At 40.3% G+C, this 24,749-nt stretch overlaps 2 protein-coding genes across 2 annotated transcripts in view; both read right to left on the reverse strand.

Moving 5' to 3' along the window:
• The window catches only part of neb (nebulin), a 109,993-nt gene extending 104,432 nt beyond the window's left edge, over positions 1-5,561 (reverse strand). Inside the window, exons 1-2 of the mRNA XM_079218401.1 lie at positions 5,537-5,561; positions 4,474-4,569 (exon numbers count right to left, since the gene is read on the reverse strand). Coding sequence (XP_079074527.1) covers positions 4,474-4,548 — 75 coding nt within the window. The 5' untranslated portion in view covers positions 4,549-4,569; positions 5,537-5,561. The remainder of the gene's footprint in view (positions 1-4,473; positions 4,570-5,536) is intronic.
• A 7,373-nt stretch (positions 5,562-12,934) lies between these two features.
• Positions 12,935-22,530, reverse strand: arl5a (ADP-ribosylation factor-like 5A). The gene is made up of 6 exons (XM_079231050.1): positions 22,257-22,530; positions 15,985-16,045; positions 15,735-15,882; positions 14,769-14,852; positions 14,449-14,600; positions 12,935-13,548 (listed from the first exon to the last, which is right to left on the reverse strand). Exons 1-6 carry the CDS (start codon positions 22,300-22,302, stop codon positions 13,500-13,502), a joined length of 540 nt encoding a protein of 179 aa, XP_079087176.1. The 5' UTR covers positions 22,303-22,530; the 3' UTR covers positions 12,935-13,499.
• Between the last annotated feature and the right edge of the window lie 2,219 nt (positions 22,531-24,749).

The following is a 24,749-nucleotide window of genomic DNA, read 5'->3' on the forward strand; positions in this document are numbered from 1 at the left end:
GTTCAGCACAACACGAACAATATTGAGAATTGACGTCTCTGGACAGAAAACCGATGGATTACATTTTGTGACTATTTCACAAACGTCCGTGCGAGTGCGTTGTGTTGTCTGTTGCTGCGACACACACAGTACACACACACACACACACACACACACAGTAAACACACACTGTGTGGACGGCTCCATAATCTCCTCCTCTGATCAAACACAGATGGTTTAAAGGACTCCAGTCAAATCTGGCGTTTTCTGCCTTCTCTCTAAAACTGTTAAGTTGCTCACAGCATAGAATAATAATGACGAGAAGTAAAGAATAATAATAATCCAGAGTTACATTTATGATGTTTCTGAAACGAGATGTTGAATATTATAAATGGATGAAACCTCCATTCACCTCTAAGGGTTTGGAGGCAACTCTGGGGATGTGATCCAACACTCCTGCAGGGTTAGACCACCTGACGTGAGAGAGAACCCTCTGCTCTCTGTCTGAACCTCAGACTGCAGTAACGGATAAGCTGCTCCTTACAGCCTGAGTTACACTTCCCTCCACTCAGGAAGTCTTTACAATCACGCAAAGTGAACGTTTGGAGACTTGTGGCTTTGGAAACTTCAAATCTAGCAGAGATCTAGACTAAACCAGAGCTGCGAGAAAGAACATCTCAATCGTTTCTTTTTACCAACATGTGTAAGAGGCTTCAATACTGGATCTACCAGACAGGAGAGAACCATAGGTGTGAATGAAACGCGTCTCTCTTTCTCTCTCTCTCTCTCTGTGAACGCATTCCAGTCTATCAGAGTGTGATTGACAGCTCAGAGCCTCGTCTCATCTGCCTCCCTCTCTCCACCTCTCTCTCTCTCTCTCCACCTCTCTCCACCTCTCTCTCTCTCTCCACCTCTCTGCCAATCTGCCGTAGATGTCCACTTCTAAATTTGTCTGAATGCCAGACAGAGAACTCTTTATTCGCTCCGCCCCTCGACAAGCGGAGGAGTTAAAGGGGAAATATTCTTCTTTTTTTAATTGTTCAAAATCCATACGAGTTATTTCTGCCGTCTAAAATAGTCTGAAAATATTAATAAACACCAACAACTCTCTCTCGAATCCAAAAACTACTGGGATTAAAAACTACATTTGTTTTCCAGTTTGGTGCTCCAAGTGACTGGAATGAGTTGCAAACTATGTTGTACAATATATATAAAATATTATATATGTATGTTTTATTTTGTCTTCTATCAACTTGCCTTTTTGGCCCGGTCGTCATTGTAAATGAGAAATTGTTCTCAATATACTTATCTGGTTAAATGAAGGTAAATAGTAATAATAATAATTTGTGATATCATCAAGTATAAAGTATAAACTGTTCATAGACATTGGTGAAGATGCCGGGTCTCATCCTGAGAGCATTCTGCCGGTTGGAGACGTGTAGCCACCGCATTGCATTGTGGGATATTAATGCTGGCTTAGCGTCCAGTGTTTGCATCCTGTAATATTTACAAAATAGTATGACATTTGCATAATATTGGTTTCTTACTACGGTTTCAGACTTTAAACTCAGAAATGAGTCAGCATTTTTGTCTAGAAGTTTGTGTTTCATGAAAGTGTTTTTGTTTAACCTGGTGGAGCTCCTCTATAGGCGGCTAACATGAGGTCATGTGACCTGGTGGAGCTCCTCTATAGGCGGCTAACATGAGGTCATGTGACCTGGTGGAGCTCCTCTATAGGCGGCTAACATGAGGTCATGTGACCTGGTGGAGCTCCTCTATATGCTAACATGAGGTCATGTGACCTGGTGGAGCTCCTCTAGAGACTAACATGAGGTCATGTGACCTGTTGGAGTTCCTCTAGAGACTAACATGAGGTCATGTGACCTGGTGGAGCTCCTCTATAGACAAACATGAGGTCATGTGACCTGTTGGAGTTCCTCTATAGACTAACATGAGGTCATGTGACCTGGTGGAGTTCCGCTATAACATGAGGTCATGTGACTTGGTGGAGCTCCTCTATAACATGAGGTCATGTAACCTGGTGGAGCTCCTCTATAGGCTAACATGAGGTCATGTGACCTGGTGGAGCTCCTCTATAGACTAACATGAGGTCATGTGACCTGGTGGAGCTCCTCTATAGACAAACATGAGGTCATGTGACCTGGTGGAGCTCTTCTATAACATGAGGTCATGTGACCTGGTGGAGCTCCTCTATAACATGAGGTCATGTGACCTGGTGGAGCTCCTCTATAACATGAGGTCATGTGACTTGGTGGAGCTCCTCTATAACATGAGGTCATGTAACCTGGTGGAGCTCCTCTATAGGCGGCTAACATGAGGTCATGTGACCTGGTGGAGCTTCTCTATATGCTAACATGAGGTCATGTGACCTGGTGGAGCTCCTCTATAGACTAACATGAGGTCATGTGACCTGGTGGAGCTCCTCTATAACATGAAGTCATGTGACCTGGTGGAGTTCTTCTATAACATGAAGTCATGTGACCTGGTGGAGTTCCTCTATAGGCTAACATGAGGTCATGTGACCTGGTGGAGTTCCTCTGTAGACTAACATGAGGTCATGTGACCTGGTGGAGCTCCTCTATAGACTAACATGAGGTCATGTGACCTGGTGGAGTTCATCTATAGGCTAACATGAGGTCATGTGACCTGGTGGAGCTCCTCTATAGACTAACATGAGGTCATGTGACCTGGTGGAGCTCCTCTATAACATGAAGTCATGTGACCTGGTGGAGTTCTTCTATAACATGAAGTCATGTGACCTGGTGGAGTTCCTCTGTAGGCTAACATGAGGTCATGTGACCTGGTGGAGTTCCTCTGTAGGCTAACATGAGGTCATGTGACCTGGTGGAGCTCCTCTATAACATGAAGTCATGTGACCTGGTGGAGTTCCTCTATAACATGAAGTCATGTGACCTGGTGGACCTCCTCTACAACATGAAGTCATGTGACCTGGTGGAGCTCCTCTATAACATGAAGTCATGTGACCTGGTGGAGCTCCTCTACAGATAACGTTAGCTTCTTACTTTACACTTCAAACATCATTAAAGTTTCTGAGTGAAGATTATCTTGATGAACTAAAGCTGGAAGAATCATAAATGTTTGTTTGACACAGAGCTTATTTTATGAGATAATCCAGAATCTAACGGAGGAATCTGATTGGCTGTTTGAGGAGGGAACGAGTGACGATGACTTCCTGTCCTACAGAAACACGTCGTCCTACGGGGATCTGTCGTCGATGGAGCAGCTTTATACTTGATGACATCATGTCTCTGGTTTCTGAGAGAGAGCAGCTCTTGTGAATAAAATAACATGAAATAAAATGCTGAATTTCTTCATTAAGGTGGACGTAATTAAATATTAGGAAAATACTTGTGATCATAATGACGTATAAAGTAGATCATTAGCTAATAAAACCCTAATAAACCCTTGTATCTCTGCTCCTTCTCCTAGCAGCTGAACAGCTCTATGTTTCTCCCCATTCTGTAGATCAGATAAGAAGCCGTCTCACTGGTTACTCAAACAATGCAACGTTTCTCCACAGTGCAGATGAAAGTGCAAGTGAAATCAGAGTGTAAAGGTTTTTGTTGATGGTATCTGTTTGCTCCGCCTCCCAAACGATTTACATCTTTGCCGTAAAGATGGTAAATCTTTTTGAAACAGTTGATACGTTACATGGGAGTGAAGGACTCCCTCATAAGATATCAGCAGTGTTAAGTATACAAGGCCAACTTTAATCCTATTTCACCAGGAAATATGAGATTAAGCTGTTAGCCTTCTGTTTTCACTCTTCCATTGGACACCGCCAGAAACACAATAATGCATACACAAAGTCTAGAATCATCCTGAAATCTCACGATTATATCAATATATTTACATATGAGGTTAGATCACATCATCTGGAGACAAATATGGTGGTAAACACTCAAACAGGTCAATTCAAACAAAAGACTAAATGGTGACTTTCTGAATTTTATGGAATTTAATCTTGAACTATTTATGCTACAAAGGAAGGTGACCGTCATAATTTGGGAACCAGTTCATGGATAAATTAGATAGCTGGTGGTCTGGACTCCATATATATATATATATATATATATATAGAGAGAGAGAGAGAGAGAGAGAGAGAGAGAGAGAGAGAGGATGGCACGCTAACTACATGTGATTTCCTTTACAGGACGACACACAATGTCCCAGTGAAATATTCTTGAATTTGAAATATTTTTGCTTTAAGTGACTGTTAAAGGCAATCCAGGACTCAGAGGGTGTCGGTCTGAAACCGGATCCACCAGAAGACGAGGGTCCATGAACTGCTGACTATTCATAGGGGCCCTGGACCCGCAGGTCCTGCTTTTAACCTCAACTCCACTGAACCATTTCTTTATCGTATTTAGACGGGAAACGATCAAAAATAATCACGTAATTAAGTAATTGTAAAAAAGATACACAGATAAAAGTGAGAAAACTTCCACTTACCTCGTCCACAATCTCCTCTTCCTCATATTCCTCATACTCCTCATATTCCTCATATTCCTCCACAACTTCCGTCATTTTGAGACGGAGTTAGAGTTTCTGCGCAAAACACAGACAACATTTATTATTCATCAAATAAACTCTGACATCGCATCAGAACCGCAGAGATAACTTAAATGTTCCATCAGCTGATCCGGGGCTCAGACATACAAGAGACAAACGCACCGGCGGTATTTTAGGACGCGGCCAGTTGAACCCAGTTACCCGGATTCAAAAATAAGAAATGATACACGGCAAACGCATGCTAGAAAAACTACACAAACATACTGATGTTAAAGCAAAGGAACCAGCGGAAGACTCCCGCAGTATTTTCCTGACAGTAAAAGAAGCCTGCTTTGCCATCCACTAGGGTCTCAAACTGATCTGCCTCAATCAATACAATGAAATGAGAATAAATGTGTGAAACGCCTCACAAACTACAGCCGGGTAAATCAGTGCATTACAACAGGCCCGTGAATGTGCGACAGCCACAACACAGCTCAAAGAAGCTGAAGGTTGGCGACAGCTGCCCGGCAGCGCTTCAGATATTTGACATGTAAGCCAATGCCGCTGCCTGATTGGTCGACTCTGTTTAGGGAACGGTGGGGCCAATGCCTTCTGAGGCTGCAGGTTAAATATAGGACGGCATACTAAGTACCTTTTTTAGCACTTGATTGCCCTCTCTTTAAAACAAAATGCAATTTTTCCCTGTAAAAATAACAAGAGGAATAGATGAACGGAGAAAATAGCCGCTGAGAGATTTCGGAGAGAGAAGACCGCTGTTGGAATTTCAGATAGATCCAAAGTAAAGAGGCCTGGTTTGATCTTGCTGGAGTCTTGCACTTCTTGATTGTTTGGTTATTCCTCCAATGTGCAGCGGAAGCCTTCTCGCTCTTTATCCCTCAATCAGCTGCATCCAGAGGACGGAAATAACGGGCGTCCGAGCGGATGGAAAGCCATGCAAGTGTGTAGAAAACACGGATATTTGAGCTGTTTTTGTTGTTGTTTTTTCCTTTTCTTTGCTTACCAGTTCTATAAAGTTTAAAGGTCTCCCAAGCCGCCAAAGTCTTCCCAGCTTTCCTCCAGAGAAACACCGGGCGACAGCACACAGCTGCGATCTCTACCCAGGTTATCATGTGGCCGACGCGGCCAATCACAGGCCGGCGCGCTCAGGTTTCAAAGTCTAAATATACCCAAATGATCCTTTCAGAAAGGAGCACCTGTCGAGGCCGATGCATCAGCGGTACGTTAAGAGGGCGGCACGGAAAGCAGCAGAAGATACGGGTCGACCCCCGACTGCTCCAGCAGCAGCTCTGTGTGAGGCGGAGTCCACAAACACAACAGTTTGTGTGTTTGGGGAAAAGGTTTAGGAAGCGGGTGTGATCGTGGGTCAGGATATGAGAGGAGAAGGACAGCTGGAGGCCGATCTGTTGAGGTCATCCGTTAGCTGACCCCGAGCTGGCTCGGTCCAACGCTCATTAAAGCTACTAGTATCCCCACTGCAAGAAAACTTTACAATAAACTATAACACTGGTACACTGTTGTTTTCTTAGTTAATTTAATATTATTCTATTCAATGTATATATTGTGCATTTTTATATTTAGTATCGCTTTGCTTTTAAGTATAAATGCTGCAGTAACAAAACAATTTCCCCTTGCAGGATTAATAAAGTATCTATCTATCAACGTGACTCAAAGAATAAATTAGGTCTGACTAATCAGCAATGCCTCTTGGATTAGAGACAAAGCCTGTAAATGAATAATGAGTCACAATGACAAGTCTTGACATCAACTTTGGACTGAAGATTTAGGACATCTGACATGATTATCATCATTAGAGCATTACAAAGTAGAGGAGAGGAGAGATGAATTAAAAGGGGAAAAATGTCAAGAAGAGATGAGATTGATAAAACGAGATTGAAGAGTAGAGATTGAAGAGACAAGAAGAGATTGGATAGAAGAGATTGGAGAGACGAGAAGAGATTGAACAGAAGAGATTGAAGAGACGAGAAGAGATTGGATAGAAGAGATTGAAGGGAAGAGATTGGAGAGCAAGAAGAGATTGAAGAGAAGTGAGAAGAGATTGTAGGACAAGAGATTGAAGGACAAGAAGATATTGAAGAGATTGAAGGACAAGAAGAGATTGAAGGACAAGAGATTGAAGAGACAAGAAGAGATTGAAGAGATTGAAGGACAAGAAGAGATTGAAGGACAAGAGATTGAAGAGACAAGAAGAGATTGAAGAGATTGAAGGACAAGAAGAGATTGAAGGACAAGAGATTGAAGAGACAAGAAGAGATTGAAGAGATTGAAGGACAAGAAGAGATTGAAGAGACAAGATGAAATTGAAGAGAAGTGAGAAGAGATTGAAGGACAAGAAGAGATTGAAGGACAAGAAGAGATTGAAGAGACAAGATGAGATTGAAGAGAAGTGAGAAGAGATTGAAGAGATTGAAGGACAAGAAGAGATTGAAGAGACTGAAGAGAAGTGAGAGGAGATTGAAGAGAGTGAAAGAAAAGAAGAGATTGAAGAGATGAGAAGAGATTGAAGACAAGAAGAGATTGATGAGACGAGAAGAGATTGAAGAGACAAGAGATTGATGAGATGAGAAGAGATTGAAGACATTGAAGAGACAAGAAGACATTGAAGAGACAAGAAGAGATTGAAGAGACGAGAAGAGATTGAAGAGACAAGAAGAGACAAAAAGCGATTGAAGAGACGAGAAGAGATTGAAGAGACAAGAAGAGACAAAAAGCGATTGAAGAGACGAGAAGAGATTGAAGAGACGAGAAGAGATTGAAGAGAAGTGAGAAGAGATTGAAGAGAAATGAGAAGAGATTGAAGAGACAAGAAGAGATTGAAGAGACGAGAAGAGATTGAAGAGACAAGAAGAGATTGAAGAGATTAAAGAGACGAGAAGAGATTGAAGAGACGAGAAGAGATTGAAGAGATTAAAGAGACGAGAAGAGATGGAAGAGACGAGAAGAGATTGAAGAGACAAGAAGAGATTGAAGAGATTAAAGAGACAAGAAGAGATTGAAGAGACAAGAAGAGATTGAAGAGACGAGAAGAGATTAAAGAGACGAGAAGAGATTGAAGAGACGAGAAGAGATTGATGAGATAAGAAGAGATTGAAGAGATTAAAGAGACAAGAAGAGATTGAAGAGACAAGAAGAGATTGAAGAGACAAGAAGAGATTGAAGAGACAAGAAGAGATTGAAGAGACAAGAAGAGATTGAAGAGACGAGAAGAGATTGAAGAGATTGAAGAGATTGAAGAGACAAGAAGAGATTGAAGAGACAAGAAGAGATTAAAGAGACGAGAAGAGATTGAAGAGACAAGAAGAGATTGAAGAGATTAAAGAGACAAGAGATTGAAGAGACAAGAAGAGATTGAAGAGACAAGAAGAGATTGAAGAGACAAGAAGAGATTGAAGAGACGAGAAGAGATTGATGAGACAAGAAGAGATTGAAGAGACAAGAAGAGATTGAAGAGATTGAAGAGACAAGAAGAGATTGAAGAGACAAGAAGAGATTGAAGAGACAAGAAGAGATTGAAGAGACAAGAAGAGATTGAAGAGACAAGAAGAGATTGAAGAGATTGAAGAGACAAGAAGAGATTGAAGAGACAAGAAGAGATTGAAGAGACAAGAAGAGATTGAAGAGACAAGAAGAGATTGAAGAGACAAGAAGAGATTGAAGAGACGAGAAGAGATTGAAGAGAAGTGAGAAGAGATTGAAGAGACAAGAAGAGATTGAAGAGATTGAAGAGACAAGAAGAGATTGAAGAGACGAGAAGAGATTGAAGAGAAGCGAGAAGAGGTTGAAGACTGTGGCTTAGTGGTTACCATGCCTGTCTTTCAATCAGTAGATCGGTGGTTCGAGCCCCGGCTCCAATAGTCCACGTCGATGTGTCCTTGAGCAAGACACTTCACCCTGAATTGCTCTCTGTTGCTGTGTCTACGGTGAAGAGAAAACATACAAGTTGCTTTGGATAAAAGCCTCAGCTAAATGTAATGGAAAAGAGATCTTTATTTAACCTGAAGGAAATATTTATAAATACGTATTGTTAAAGAAGCAGTACGTAGCATTCTGAGGGATCAATGAAGCAATGTAAGAGTGATAACTATGTTTTATTATAATGTATGTAACGTGTAGAATGACCTGAAGCTAAGAATCTTTGTTTTCTTTCACCAGAATAAGTCCTAAATATCTACATTATATCTTCTATCACCATATAGGTCATTTCATATCTTTATATATATATATTATATTTATGTATAAAGGGGCTAGGAGCATAATATATCATATTTATATATAAGTTTTTTGGTAATTCTATTATAAAAAAGTCTATATGAAATTCTATATTAAGTATTTTTGTTTATACTTTAAATTTAGAACTGAAGTTCAAAGTAAATATGTCCAATAGTTTGATTTAATGGAGTTTGATCAGAATGCTTGATATCATCACAACGTAATCACAGTATCTCACAGTATCTCTTAATGTAATTACATCATTATATTTTCATCACAATATGATATTGATATTTATGGCCCAGCTCTAAATGCTGCCCTATATTCACTTTGTGTTTTAAAATAGACAGAAAATGCCAGATAACCAGCGCTCCCCCCGACTTCATCTTAATTAAATTGCTAGAAGTGTTTAAACCGTTGAAAGTGACAGAAGAGATCGATGCAGATGAGACTGAGTTTGATCTCTTTGGTCTAAAACCTCGTTCTGATCAAGAAACATCACTCAACCTCTCACAGGACCGGTGGGCTAAAAAAAATAAGCTAAATTTCAAAGCAGCGGAGCTGCGACTCAAGTTTCTCAGGATCCGGGTGCATATAAAAGTATCTGAGGTATAAAAATACACAGAGAACTATTTCTAGACAACATACATAGCGTATGTGGTCAAGTGGCAGCTATGGTCGGTTTAGGATTAAAATAAAGAGGGGAACGACATCAATTTATCAAAACTTGAGGAGGGTTCATACACATCCTGACCAATGGATTTCATGACTTTAAACCAGATTTCCATGACCAAACATTTCGTGAAATCTCGGTGTAAACAATAAAACCTGAGACAATGTAGTATTTAAACTAACAATGAGAATACAAAGCATACAGTGAACCTTAAATGAGAGAGACAGTAGTTTGACTAAAAGAATAAACATTTATATAGATGCCTGTTTGTATGCCTGCTTATATTTTGAGCGTCTTTCTTTTAAAAGCATATTCATTATTAATTATCAGCGTAAATGAATGACATGAACACTTTTGGGATTTCTTTTTTTTTTCAAGGACTTTTCCAGGCCTGGAAATAACCATTTTATAATTCCATGACTTTTCCAGGTTTTCCACGAGCGTAAGAACCCTGTAGAGACTCAGAATGCATCCTGTTGTATTTACATGTCCGTCTCCTCGGATGATGGTGCCTCTCTCTGCCAGCAGGGCGGCGCTACAGAGGACCAAGATGGACAGCAGCAGCTGAGCGTCTCTCTGGCTGTGGCTGGAGGCCCTGTGGGTCCTCACAGCAACATCCTGCAGCTTTTTATAAATCTCAGCTAATCTGCAAAACGGAAGAGGTGGTTTTTAAAGGGTGAAATATTGAGGAATGCATCTCAAAACCAAGCATCTAGAGTTCAGACATCACAGTCTTTTAATGACTGGAGCAGTCAAAACAACAACGAGCCAACGCCAGTGACACCCATGATGCTTAGTCACTGGAAAGAAATGACCGATGAGCAGTGGGACCAGAACACGACAGCTGCAGGATTGACACCTCAAACACCAACAGTGCCTCTGGTAAAGCCGAGCGCAGCAACGCCTCAGGAAACAATGCGTTCTCGTGAGGTAAGAGGACTAAAGGCAGAGCGTGACTCCGCAGGAACATGAGGAGTTGTTGTCTACGATCCGGACAAACACAAACATCTGCGATGACCTTTTCTAGGGATGTCTTGGGTCAGTTGATGCTGTGACCGAGAGCTGCGGCCGCTTTTTATTTTGTGTTATCTTTTGTGCTAGCATTGTGTGTACAAACAGTATGTCGATCAAACGATTCCAATCACGTCTTTGGGGTGATTACAGCGTCCGACTCATCACTGACATAAATAAACTGAGGACACGCGGGACACAAAATGCACCGTGTTTCAATGAATTATCCAAAAGATAAACTGGGTATTATTTGGCGTAGGACTTAACTGCTACAATACGCATCACGTTGGCTTCAAACTGAAATATAGAAAACAGACATTTCGGACTGAAAGCTATTCACAGATCACGACAGTAGAGCAAGAACTCAGTCAGGTGTTTCAGTTCAATATGAGAAATTCACGACTGTGTGAGCTTTAGGAACGATTGTATGATTGACATCAACCGATGGGGAAGTAGACCATTTTAAAGTCAGGGGAAAAGAAGAAGACTTGAAACTAGAGATTGAGACATAAACTCATGTTTACAATGTTTACTGAGGGAATAAATCAAGAGAAGTAGAGTCATTTATATAGACTTCTATACAACCAGAGGAGTCTCGGTAAAAACAAGCTGCAGAGTTGGGCGATAATTATCTGTCGTTGCAAATGTCCCAGCTGTGGAACTAATGAAGGAGTATTTCATCTCGATTACAGTCATTTGATTCAAAGTGAAAACAATAATGATCAACGCTCAAAGCGACTGAGGCTCAGTTGTTAGCATGCCTGACTCTCAATCAGAGGATCAGTGGTTCGAGCCCCGGCTCCGCTAGTCCAGGTGGATGCGTCCTTGAGCAAAACACTTAACCCAGAATTGCTCTCCGTTGCGGTGTCTACGGTGTAGAGAAAACATGCAAGTCGCTTTGGATAAAGGCGTCAGCTAAATGTAACGTGAAACGCCTTTGAACAAACAGCTTGTGTTCTGGTTAGTTGTCGTTATGAAAAATGAACTGTGGGACTCACAGAATCAAGTTGCAAAACGTGACAAAAGGTTAATCATGAGCCCAAAGCATGTGAGGGAACGTGACACATTTAAAGATAAAAGTAGGGCTGTTTGCTGACTTTGTAAAATAAATAACTTCCTCAAAGCTACATAACCACAACAGACCTGATGAGTCAAATCTATAATAACCCGCTGAGCGTGAGCAGCAGCTACGAGCACGACGTTCAGGCTCGAGGGAACGAACTCAAAGGCTCCGTGAAGAAGCAAGAAGACGAGTGCAACCGGCAGAGTGACACAAACCACAATGCAGAGGAGCAATTATCATCACGTCAACTCATAACTCAGTAGCACTTTATAATAAGTGCACACTATTTAGCATTAGTAAAGCATGAATGAACACTGAATTCATAATTTATAAAGCATTATTCCAACATGAACACTCATTATACTTCATTTAATACCCATTGCACTGTTGTCGTTGATTGTTGTTTGTCTCGTCTAACGTCTCATGTCTAATGTTTGCACCTTCCACCGAGAACAACTCCTCGTTTGTGTAAACATTCCTGGCAAATAAATGGTTTCTGATTCTGATTCTAGTAACTCATTAGTATGCAATTCATTAACAGTTATGTTTCATTCTTGATTAATACGTTTTGGATTTTCATACTTTATAAATGATGGATTCCCCATTTGTAAATGAAGCATTAAGGACTTATAGATGATTAATAAGGTAATTTGTAAAGCGTTAGTAAATGATCAAAAATGATGAAATTAATGATAATTCAGGTAGTTAGTTAAGTAGGATGGGAATCCACCATTTATACAGTATGAGAACTCAAGCTTATTAATGAAGAATGAAACATGTATAACTATGTTTATGAATTGCATACTAATGAGTGTTCATGTTGGAACAATGCTTTATAAATGATGAATTCAGTGTTTATTTATGCTTTACTAATGCTAAATAGTGTGTATTTATTATAAAGCGCTACCCATAACTCATATTCATGTTCTACTTCATTACCTTTAAGAAAACCTGCAAAGAAAGAAGTATTAAATGTATTATATACGAAGGTTGAATATCATGTAAATAATTTGATTTTGCTGCTAAATATTTACTCATTTAAGACTTCTTGTTTCTAAAGCATCTAAGATAGAAAGATTCAAAAGGTGTGTGACCACGAGCCTTTGCACACACACACACCCAGGCAGCGATGACGTCATCTTCTGGCGCGTACATCTCGCTATTATGGATAATAAACTGGGCTGAAGTGCTTTCCTGGCTCTGAACCACTCACTGTGTGCGGCTCGGCCTCTTCTCCTCTCCCTGAATCCTCGTCTGTCTTAACTGTGCTGCTCTCCTCTCTCCTCTCTACTCCTGCAGCTGCTCATCACGCTCCCTGAAAAGAATCAGGCACCGTGAGCTCATGTGACTCATTATGACGCTACACAACAACAAACTCAATATAGAAACTAATTCATGACACATTGCAGGTCACCTGAAACAGATAAAAACACTTTATTTCACTGATTATTCGTGGGGACTGAAGAGAAGAGGGCATGTTGTGATTTGTGCCCTCCTCCTCTGCATGTTTTCAGCCACCGTCAAGCGTCATCACTCCAACATTCTGCATCAGGCACCACGTTAAAAGAGAATACTGGACTGTACACACATGGGAGGGGCAATAAAAACTGCCACAGCCAGTCTGGCAATACTGCAAGGCCACCGAGGGCGAGAGTCACACACAGCTGGAGAAGAAGTCCACGTACAGTTCCACGTCCGTGTTTTTGCTGGAAAAAGGAAAACCGTGCACAGATTTCAGTTTAAATAATTTGAGTCTCTTTTGTCCTTCAGTGAAAAGGTCATGTTGTTTTTTCTTTTTGTTGTTCAAGAGTTCAAGACGTCTTTTGTAAAATAAATTAACACAGAAGAATGCAACGTCCTGGCAGCCGGTCCGCCCACGTCAGCGTCACGGGAAAGAGGAGTGGGCCGTCCATCCTCGTTTCAAGCTCACGTCCGGAGGCAGAGAACACAAAGAGCGAGGGCGCACTCTGGACCGAGGTCGAAAGGTCATCATCTCACGCGCAGCCGGGACATCATCCACTCGAGACCCTGGCACAACCTGGAGGGGAAGAGAGGAGGACATGAGATGCCGAACGACAGGCATCAAGTTTACATAAAAGCACAAAGAACCATCATAGCGTGAAATAAGGTCGTATCCTCCAGTATCCAGTAGATCGTGTGATCAGGACTTCACGTAAACAACCAATCAGTGTTTAGACCAACAGGAGGAGAGCTAGTAACGTTAGCAGCACCGCTAACAGAGAACCAACAGGAGGAGAGCTAGTAACGTTAGCAGCACCGCTAACGGAGAACCAGCAGGAGGAGAGCTAGTAACGTTAGCAGCACTGCTAACGGAGAACCAACAGGAGGAGAGCTAGTAACGTTAGCAGTACCGCTAACAGAGAACCAACAGGAGGAGCGCTAGTAACGTTAGCAGCAAATGATAACGTACTCATGATGTGTTCAGGCTCTGCTCAGTGAAAATGAGTACTGGCTGAAGTTAAATGATAACGTTCTCATGATGCGTAGTAAAATGTAGTGTTGGTGATAAACTAGAATGAATTCAGATGTTTTCACATGAATATAAAATAGATATTACAGATGAATTATGAGCGGTTTACCTTCATAAAGCTCTGAGCTCATTAATACACTGCATTAACACTAATGACGACTATAAAATAACATCTGTTATTTTCTTATCATTTGAATTGTGTTTGTTTTTATGAAGAAAAAAACACTATAAATTACGATCACAAAGTAAAAGTACAACATTTATTATTTTTGATGGTTTACTGACAGAGCATTAAAATACTGTCTCTGCCAATACGGATCATCATTGATCACCACGATCTCTAAAAGTTATACTTGCTCCCTTTTGTATTTTCTGCTGATCTGTGTGATTATGACCCGTCGCTCCTCCACAGTCTAACGCTCAGAGGGAGCAGAGTGCAGTTCTCACCCCTCCCCAGTGAGGGCGCAGCAGGCCTGGATGTGCCACTGGTGGTCCTTGACGGAGGTGAGCTGGAGGCTCTGGGAGATCTCGGCCACAGACATGCAGCCTTTCACGTCCTGCTTGTTGGCAAAGATCAGCAGCCCGGCCCTCCGTAGATCCTGAGGTTGTAGATGAACTTCATTTATAACATAAACATTATGTCACATTTAAATCCTAAAAAAGGTTCCCAGTCTTTTCTCCAGGACGTTTCCGCTGATAATCTTTTAATTGGTGGAATAAAGCATAAACATTTATATGAATACATCATCATATTTCATGATATTCACCTCGTGTGCGAGCATTCTGCAGAGTTCCTCTTTGGTCACGGAGATCCTCTCTCTGTCGGTGCTGTCGACCACCACGATGACAAACTGCTCAGGAACGGACAATAATGAAAAGATAAGATCGAGATAATGGACGATGATGAAAAGATAAGATAGAGATAACGGACAGTTAATGAAAAAGATAGAGATAACGGGCGATAATGAAAAGATAAGATAGAGAAAACAGACGTTAATGAAAAGATAAGATAGAGATAACGGGCGATAATGAAAAGATAAGATAGAGAAAACAGACGTTAATGAAAAGATAAGATAGAGATAACAGATAACGGACAGTTAATGAAAAGATAAGATAGAGATAACAGACGTTAATGAAAAGATAAGATAGAGATAACGGGCGATAATGAAAAGATAAGATAGAGAAAACAGACGTTAATGAAAAGATAAGATAGAGATAACAGATAACGGACAGTTAATGAAAAGATAAGATAGAGATAACGGGCGATAATGAAAAGATAAGATAGAGATAACGGACAGTTAATGAAAAGATAGGATAGAGATAACAGATAACGGACAGTTAATGAAAAGATAAGATCGAGATAACAGGCGATAATGAAAAGATAAGATCGAGATAACGGGCGATAATGAAAAGATAAGATCGAGATAACGGGCGATAATGAAAAGATAAGATCGAGATAACGGGCGATAATGAAAAGATAAGATCGAGATAACGGACAGTTAATGAAAAGATAGGATAGAGATAACAGATAACGGACAGTTAATGAAAAGATAAGATCGAGATAACGGACAGTTAATGAAAAGATAAGATACGGCTCCTAACCTCCTCAGCTCTTGAAGCAGACGCCTAAAGATCATTTTTAGATAAACATATCTACTTATTTCCGTGGGATGCTGAAGGACGCATCACAAGTCTTTTTGAGCTCAGTGAGCCTCCGTAGCCTCCGTACGTACCTCAGTGTTCGTGTAGTACGTGTTCCACGATGACCTCAGGGACTCCTGGCCCCCGATGTCCCACATCAGGAAATGGGTGTTGTTGACCACGATCTCCTCCACGTTGCTCCCGATCGTAGGAGAGGTGTGCACCACCTCGTTCATCGAACTACAACGTACAAAACAAACATTCACAAAATGACTTATCCATTAATTCTACATATCATGGATGGATAAAAACGAGAGCTAACTGCTATGTTTGGATACTCACAACTGGTATAGAATGGTGGTCTTTCCAGCATTGTCCAGGCCCACAATAATAACTTTGTGCTCTGAAAGAAAATAAAGACTCTTAGAAATGATTCACAATCTGTTTACCCCTCTGAACCCCAAAACTCACAGCAAGATGGAAAAACTGTTTTTCCTTAAACAATCCCCAAAACTACTCCGGAAGCTTTAAAAAGAAAAAGAAAAAAAAAATAACGTCACGATTGTCAGATTGTCATTGAACACATCGTGTTAGGCGTAAAGAAACCGAAGCTTCAAATTGTGATATTTCCTCAAAAACATTTTATTCTACACGTCTCGTTTAAAAATGTCGCCCCAAATAAACCGCTTCAAGTCACCAGATCCTGTAAAAAAATATATAAAATATATAAATTCTGAGCTCCTCAGCAAAACTAGCCATGATGGATTCATCTGAGACCAGTAGTCATGTGACCAGAACTCTGTGAATCTTGGACTGAACGCAGAGGAGAGGCTGGAACTAGAAGTTGTAAAATGTGAATAGTGTGTATATATATATATATTTATTTATTTATATGTACTCTCGTTCTCTCTATGTCTAGCCATGATTGTTCTGTTTACACATAGGAGCAGGGCTTTTATATTGCAGTGAAAATCAAGGCCAAAGAGAAAGAGACAAAGAGAAAGAGAGAGAGAGAAAGAGAGACAGAGAGAAAGAGAAAGAAGGAGAGAGAAAGAGAAACAGAGAGAAAGAGAAAGAAGGAGAGAGAAAGAGAAACAGAGAGAAAGAGAAAGAGAGAAGAATGTGACTGCAGTGAAAAAACGCTTCAGAGGGCTGAACGATGTCTTTTGATGTGGAACTACAACCGAACGATTCAGACAACGGCTTCTTTTTTTGTGTTCGGCATTTATCACTCGGCGACAAAATGTGTGGCTTCACACATCGAGCGCCACCGAGACAAAGTGCCGCCACAGAGGAGTTGGCGGGTGGTCTTTAAACCAATAGAACACCAACCTATTTTTAGACCCTTTCCTTGAAAATGTCGTCCCCAAACTAAAAAGGGTGTATCTCTGCAACCACTAGGGCTGTTTGAATAATGTTGGTGTTATAATAAAATATACACATGTGAGATGTAGTTCAGATGTGTAAATATCAGTCTATATGTTACTGGTTAAGAGTAAATGAAGATGACACACAGAAAGAAATGAAAAGGTTTCAGGTCTGCCTATAAAAAAAAATTAAAAAAATCACTTTCAGGATGATTATTTCTTTGAAATGATGCAGCTGTAAGGTCCAACTCTAACCCAAATACACAATATGTGAACATTCTCTAACCCAAATCATACACAATATGTGAACATTCTCTAACCCAAATCATACACAATATGTGAACATTCTCTAACCCAAATCATACACAATATGTGAACATTCTCTAACCCAAATCATAACTCAATATGTGAACATTCTCTAACCCAAATCATACACAATATGTGAACATTCTCTAACCCAAATCATAGCTCAATATGTGAACATTCTCTAACCCAAATCATACACAATATGTGAACATTCTCTAACCCAAATCATAGCTCAATATGTAAACATTCTCTAACCCAAATCATAGCTCAATATGTGAACATTCTCTAACCCAAATCATAACTCAATATGTGAACATTCTCTAACCCAAATCATACACAATATGTGAACATTCTCTAACCCAAATCATAGCTCAATATGTGAACATTCTCTCTGCAAAGGTTGACTTTGATGAAGTGAAGCAGAACAAAGTTAGAGAGGGTTTAGAACAGAGAACATTCAGACGAGGACTCCAGAATTTGCATTGAGGCACATTTGTGACATTTTAATTTTCTCATGTACCAAACCATATATTTCACTTATATATTACTTACGGTGTTCAATACATCCAAATACAGCAACTGAAGATAAAATGATAAGAAAGGGAAAAGACAATCGGTGGCACCGCATGAGGAACCAGGGGTCTGGTTGCTTTTCAATAAATATTGTGTGACATTTATTTTGAGCATTATTATTTAATCTGGAATTTAAATGAGCTGCCATGTTTCCGATCCTGTGACCACACAGAGGACAGACGAGGAACAAAGAGCGGTCAGTGTCTTGAGTTACGACTGAAGCGGGAAAATCAGGAGGAACTAGAGCGTGACCGAGAGAGATGAAGATCTTCCTCCCGACACTTCTGCTCCGAGGCATGTTTTTAAAGTCTGGCTGATCAGAAAGACCTTCGTGTTCGGTCCGTCACATAGAGGCGACTACATTAGAGATGCATCCGTCCTCCAACTGAGAAGAACTCACTGCTCTAAAACTGAATTATGGGTGTTTTTATTGTTTACATTTGGAGTTCTCAAGCACATCAGCTTTTTACTGGATTCTTTAGACGTTGTTTTAAAGACAAAGGTGGTGAAAGAAGTTCAAATATATTTTTGTCAACGTTTTAACCACAGACTGTAAATAAGAAGTGGACGTAGTCACCGTGACGTCACTCTTGTGGAATGATGTCATGAAGCCTTGAATTTGGCGATTTCGCCATCTTGGATTACGGCCGTCGGCGTGTTGTTTTTTTGCAACCAGTGAACAGGAAGTGACCGTATTAGGACTAGAAGAGCTATGTAGAGACGGCGTATACATCTCTGGTGTCGACCGGTTTAACACGTGAAGCTTTGGCTTCACTCTTCATAACCGGAGGTTGCCTCCTGATTTTGTCGCTAACCTTGTTTTTTTGAGGAACTCTCCAGCCATAAGAACTATCACTTCTCATGCTGCATTCACATGGAATCAGGCCGCTGGTAGACAGCGGACGTGATGTCAATTTAGTGAAATTAGACGAGACCGGCAGAGAATACTGGCGACAGTAGATGCCTTTGCCGTCCAAATTTAAAGTATATCCAGAAGGTGTCGTCCATCTGCTTGATTCCACGTGAAGGCAGCAGAACTATGAGTTATCTATTAGTTATGTATTTATTGGCACCGCCCGGAATAACTCCCTCATTCAGCCCAGAGTGTGTTGAGTACTTTTAGCTTATTGTCAAGAGAGCCTCGACTGATAAAAGCTCTGGTCGGCAAAGTCTGACGGACGTTTGTCCGAACACAGGAGCCCAGATGTCAGCCTGAGTCTGAATGACGGGACACTTCCTAGCAGATCACACAGCGGCTGCTTGATGGAGGCCGACTGGTTCCTGGGCTTTCCGTACCGCGATGCCTCAGAGCCAAGATATAAATAATATACACTTCTGCTTTCACAAATGCAAGAATGAAGAAATGGGCAGCAGTTCACTCCAGCTTCTCTTAGACTTTGAAGATTAAGTCAACAGTGGACTGATGACGTTTCTTCAATAAAAAATTAAAAAGAGTTATTTTTTATCAGCGGTGGCAGACTTTCTGTCATGTCAATTCATTTTAAAAGGTGTATTCCAGATATACTACACAGGTATATGTGTTGGTCCTCACCTTTCCTGTCTGGTATACACTTCAGGATTCTGAGAAATTACAGAAAGTCCACTAGTGTGACTGAATTCTGCCAAATAGCAGCTTCTGTACAGTAAACATGTACATTACTGTTTACAGTCAGGGTTCACCTGTGAAACTAAAACCTCGCTGAAGCAGAGGAAGTGAAAGCAGCTGCAAAAGAGAATTGTGGAAGATAAAAAAAATGGGGGTTTTATCTTTGCAACGGTGAACCTCAAACAAAACAGCTGTGAGGACAAGGAGCAAAAAAACAACAACAACAAAGTAGCTTCAGCAAACAGATGCAGAGACACAACACAGCTTGCTGCTATCTTCAGTGTTTGGGGGTCACAAGGTGGCTTTGTGCAGCCAGAAGATGCTCGAGAAGCAAAACACTATCTTGTGTTGACTAAGCAAGTCATGCAGGTGCTAAGCTGCCCACATGCATTCTAACTGAAGCATTCATAAACACCCAGAGTGTGTCCTCCCACCATAAAAACTCTTGTTTTGTTCATTTTATTTTGCAGATTTTGGTTTAATACATTATTTTCTCTATTTCGGTTTAACAAATGTTTGAAAATTGTGTAAAAATGGCCATCACAAAGACAATTTACTGTCAAATATGACAACAAAATGTAAAATATTCACATTTGAGAGGGGGGCGCAAGCTAAACGTGGTTATTTTTTTAACGTTTCAAAGACCACCAATTCTCAAAATGGATACCCCCGTTTGGATAAATGTTGGTCCGTCTATACAGTTGCACCTCACCTGTTGTCCAATGAGCGGGGCCAAACCCAGAGTAAGGTAAACGTTGTAGAAAATGGACAGGAATCAGAACAAATCTACGATAATGTGGAAGCCATCCGCATGTCTGTGGCCATAATCTTGGAAGCAGTGAAGCCCTAAAACAATAAACAGTCTTGGACAACAGAGTTTTGTTCCGTGTGATCACATGACCTCCTGCTGCTCGCTGTGAATGGACGTCCGTTGTTCCACCGCGGACGAAATCAATCAACTGGCCACGCTGAGACTTCCTTAGACTTCCTGAGACACAATAAAAACCTCTCAGAGTGCAGCGACGTGACGGACTGAAGCCCAACGGAGCCGAGCTCGTAGAAGAAGGTGTCGTTTGATGACTAACCAATAAAAGATGGCCGCCGCATGTAATTACAGCTTTTTCAGAGCAGTCAGGAGGATGTTCAGACATTTTATGAAAGGAAGTTAAAAGTTGGGTTGGCCTGCAACTAACAATTATTTTTAATTTGATGATTAATACATCCATTGTTTTTTTTAGTTTCACATCGTGTGGTGTCTTCAGATCGAACACACCTATTTTACAACATGTGCTGTCTATTTTATTATTTAGTGAAGAACTTATTTAGTTGTTGTTGACGCGTTGTGTTATTAGTGTTGTGCGCACCGAAACTAAATAAAGTGTGAACATATTTTTGGGAATTAACCGAATAATTGACAGATTTGATATCAATTATGTTTTGGGATTAATTGTAAAGTAATTGATATAAATTAGTATATGATTCATACAACGAAAGAAGACACTTACTAATCATAGCATACATTTTTGGAAGACTAATATATTTATTTATAAATAAATAAATATATATATATTTAAATAATAAATAAATATATATTTAAGTATTTATATTTAAAAAAAATATGTATTTATTTATTATATTCAAATGTGCATTTCTCTCGCCTACAAACAGCTAATGCACAGCAAAAGCGTTGTGAATTACAGGTAACCGGTACTCTCACTGAGAAGGAAACTGGGCTACCTGGTCACCTGGGCTACCTGGTCACCTGGGCTACCTGGTCACCTGGGCTACCTGGTCACCTGGGCTACCTGGTCACCTGGGCTACCTGGTCACCTGGGCTACCTGGTCACCTGTAAACGCTGACGTGACACTGATTAGCTGGCTACAGCGTTGATGTGACTCATCCGTCGCTCGTGTCCTATCAGCTGATGAGGTTGCACTGAGTCCAGAGACTCCTGTTACAGAATCAAGCTCACCAGCCCGGTGTCACCAAACAGAGGCCCCGCCCCCTTCAGGGAGCACAGTTATTCTGACTTAAATTCATTATTCTGAGTTAAATTCATTATTCTGAGTTATATTCATTATTCTGAGTTGATGTGGGAACGAGGAGCAGAGTTCACCTATAAAATGACACCATGGAATAATACACATATATATACACACACACACACACACAGTAAACACACACGTATACATACACACACACATAAAGTAAACGCACATACACACGTATACATACACACACACACACACATATATATATAAATATATATACACACATACTACAGTCTACACACATACAGTATACACACGTATATACATACACTCACATATACGGTATACACACATACATATACACACTCCCATATACACAAACACACAAGCATATACAGTATACACACACAAACAACTACACACACATGTAGTATACACACACACATGTAGTATACAAACACACAGTCACATGTAGTATACACACACGTAGTATACACACACACACACACACACACACACACACAGTCACATGTAGTTCACATGTAGTACACACACACAGTCACATGTAGTATACACACACACACACGTAGTATACACACACACACAGTCACATGTAGTTCACATGTAGTACACACACACACAGTCACATGTAGTACACACACACACACACACACACACACACACACACACACACACAGCTACGTGTTCGGAGCAGAAGGCCCGTGCTCGGACACGTCACCCCGCAGGTAACGCGCGGCCGCGCGCCTCACCTTGGTGGTTGAACAGCCTCCAGAGCTTGGTGAACAGTATCCCCATGGTGACGCGGGGGGGTCACGAGGCCAGTTGGAACCAAACGGCCGTCACTCAGCTAGCTAGCTAGCTCGCTAGCGTTGGTGCTATCTTCGCCTAGCTAGCTAGCTAGCTCGCTCGCCACACGCACGGAGAGCTTGGCGAGGCTTTGGAGAACAACCGCCATACTTGTGTGGATTAATTTTGAGTCGCGTGTCGCTCCCGCGTACACGTACACGAGCGTGTAGTAGACGCGTGACGGTTAGTTGTGTAGCCGCGCGAGCTGCTGAGCATCAGCTGGCTGTGGGGAAGAGCGCTGCGTTAGTTAGCTGTCACCCGTGCGCATGCGTACTGGCTCTGTCCTGTTGGTACGAATCATTATGCAAATCTGGGAGAGAAGGATGAAAGTACAGTTTGACATGGCAGTAACAAATGATATTATTTATTTATTTATTAAGAATAAATATATGGTTTATACAACCAAAGAAGACGTTTACTAGTCATATCAACGTTTTTGGTAGACTACCATATTTATTTATATTTAAATACAATATATATATATATATATATATATATATATATATATATATATATATATATATATATATTGTTTTTTCGAAATAATAAATACATATTATATTTATATTTATTTATAATTAAATTAATTATAATTAATTTAAATAAATATATTAAATACAACTATGAACATTTTAAATGTAAAAAATAAAATTCCTAAAGAATCATACTTGATAATAATTAACACGCAAACTTATTAACTACTGCAGACACAGAATATCCTCAGGGAACATAAAACTGCGTTTACCATTACACATGGTAAACGCATTTGTTTACATTTAGTAACAATACATATATTTATATTTAAACTACTTGTCTTTATAATTGTCATGTTTATTATTTCCCTAAATGCTTGTATGTTCTGTATCTTGGTCCGGACCTATTTCTGTATCTTGTTGTTTGCACTTAATATTTATTTGTTCATATAGTTGTTTAACCGGGACCAGGGAAACACAATTACACTCATATACTGAAATGCACTGTATATAGATATATGACAATAAAGGCTCTCTTTTCTTATTCGATTATTTTTTTATATTATATCATATTAGAGTAAATTATGATTAAACTGAAATGAGGTTAATTCATGAATTACTTGATCTGCAAAATGCCAGAAATTCTCTATTTCCAGCCAAACTGATAGTTTTATCATGAACATATTAAATGTATTAGTTTTGTTTCCTTGTCATTTAAAATAGATCTGAGGATCTGAAGAAATAAAGACAAACAACATGTGTGTGTATGTTTTGCTATCCATCCAACAGCTTAAGGGCAGTTTATTTCATTACAATTGTAAAATGAAGTGCACACACATGTTTAATCAATGCATCATTCTCTCACAGGCAGTATTCAAATCTTTTAAATGGGATTCAGAGTTTTGGATCAATAGGAGCGACTGTATATGGCAGATAAGAGCAGAGCTCTTCTTGTTGATCTTCCTCCTCCAGAATCACTGAAGCACAAGAGATCTCTGGCTTTGAACTGGGAAAAGATTTCAATCAAATATTAAACTACAAGATACAAGGATATGTCATTAAAAGGTATATTAATCCTGTATTGGCTGACAGCATACAGGTGAATTCTTCTGATTAAAATAAAAAAGGAACTGCTGTAATTATTCATGAAAGCAAGTAAAAGACCAAGTGCTTTCAGATCTTTTCTCTCATTGGGAATCTTTAATGAAACTCAAATTAAATACAAAAGAAAAAGATGAAAAAATGGACGCCTTTAAATTGCTTCTCAAACCTTAAATTACGATGGAGGAAATGGATCTTTTTCATCAGAGGTTGTAAGTTGAATGCACCGCTGTGAAAGAATAAATTAAGGTTTTCTGTCCGATTGTTTTGATGGTATTTACATAAGGAAGCCCTCAATATAAGTCACTCACTAAAACCCAGTTCTATCTCAACAAAGCTGATTAATGCACGACGTATGAAACAAAAACATGCTGGCACGATCACTCTGGTGACTCCGATAGTCTCGGAAGAGTTCCTTCCTCCATATAGCTTTATTGAAACAACTAGATCATAAAAAATCTCGTCACAACTCAACACAACGCTGATAAACGCTACATCTGTCCGCACACCTCTAGGTCTAAACGACCTCTCATTCCTGAGTTTTGGAGCATCGAAATCTGCGTGATCTTTATATACGATGTCTGGATATGGTTCATGACGAAGAGGGAGCACAGGGTAGCTACTGAATGAACGACCCCGAAGAGAACAGCACAACACGTCCGTGTATGTCACGTCAAAACTAAACGTGTGGAAGGCTTCCACAGGATTTATTCAACACTCAGCGGCAGACCAACGTGAGGAGCATTAAAGATGCGTTACTCTCTTCTTCTACCTGCTGTGGGACGCCGTAAAACCAGTTCTGTGCTGGTCCAAATCCAGTAA

This window comes from Taurulus bubalis, assembly GCF_910589615.1.
Source record: "Taurulus bubalis genome assembly, chromosome: 1".
NCBI lineage: Eukaryota > Metazoa > Chordata > Actinopteri > Perciformes > Cottidae > Taurulus > Taurulus bubalis.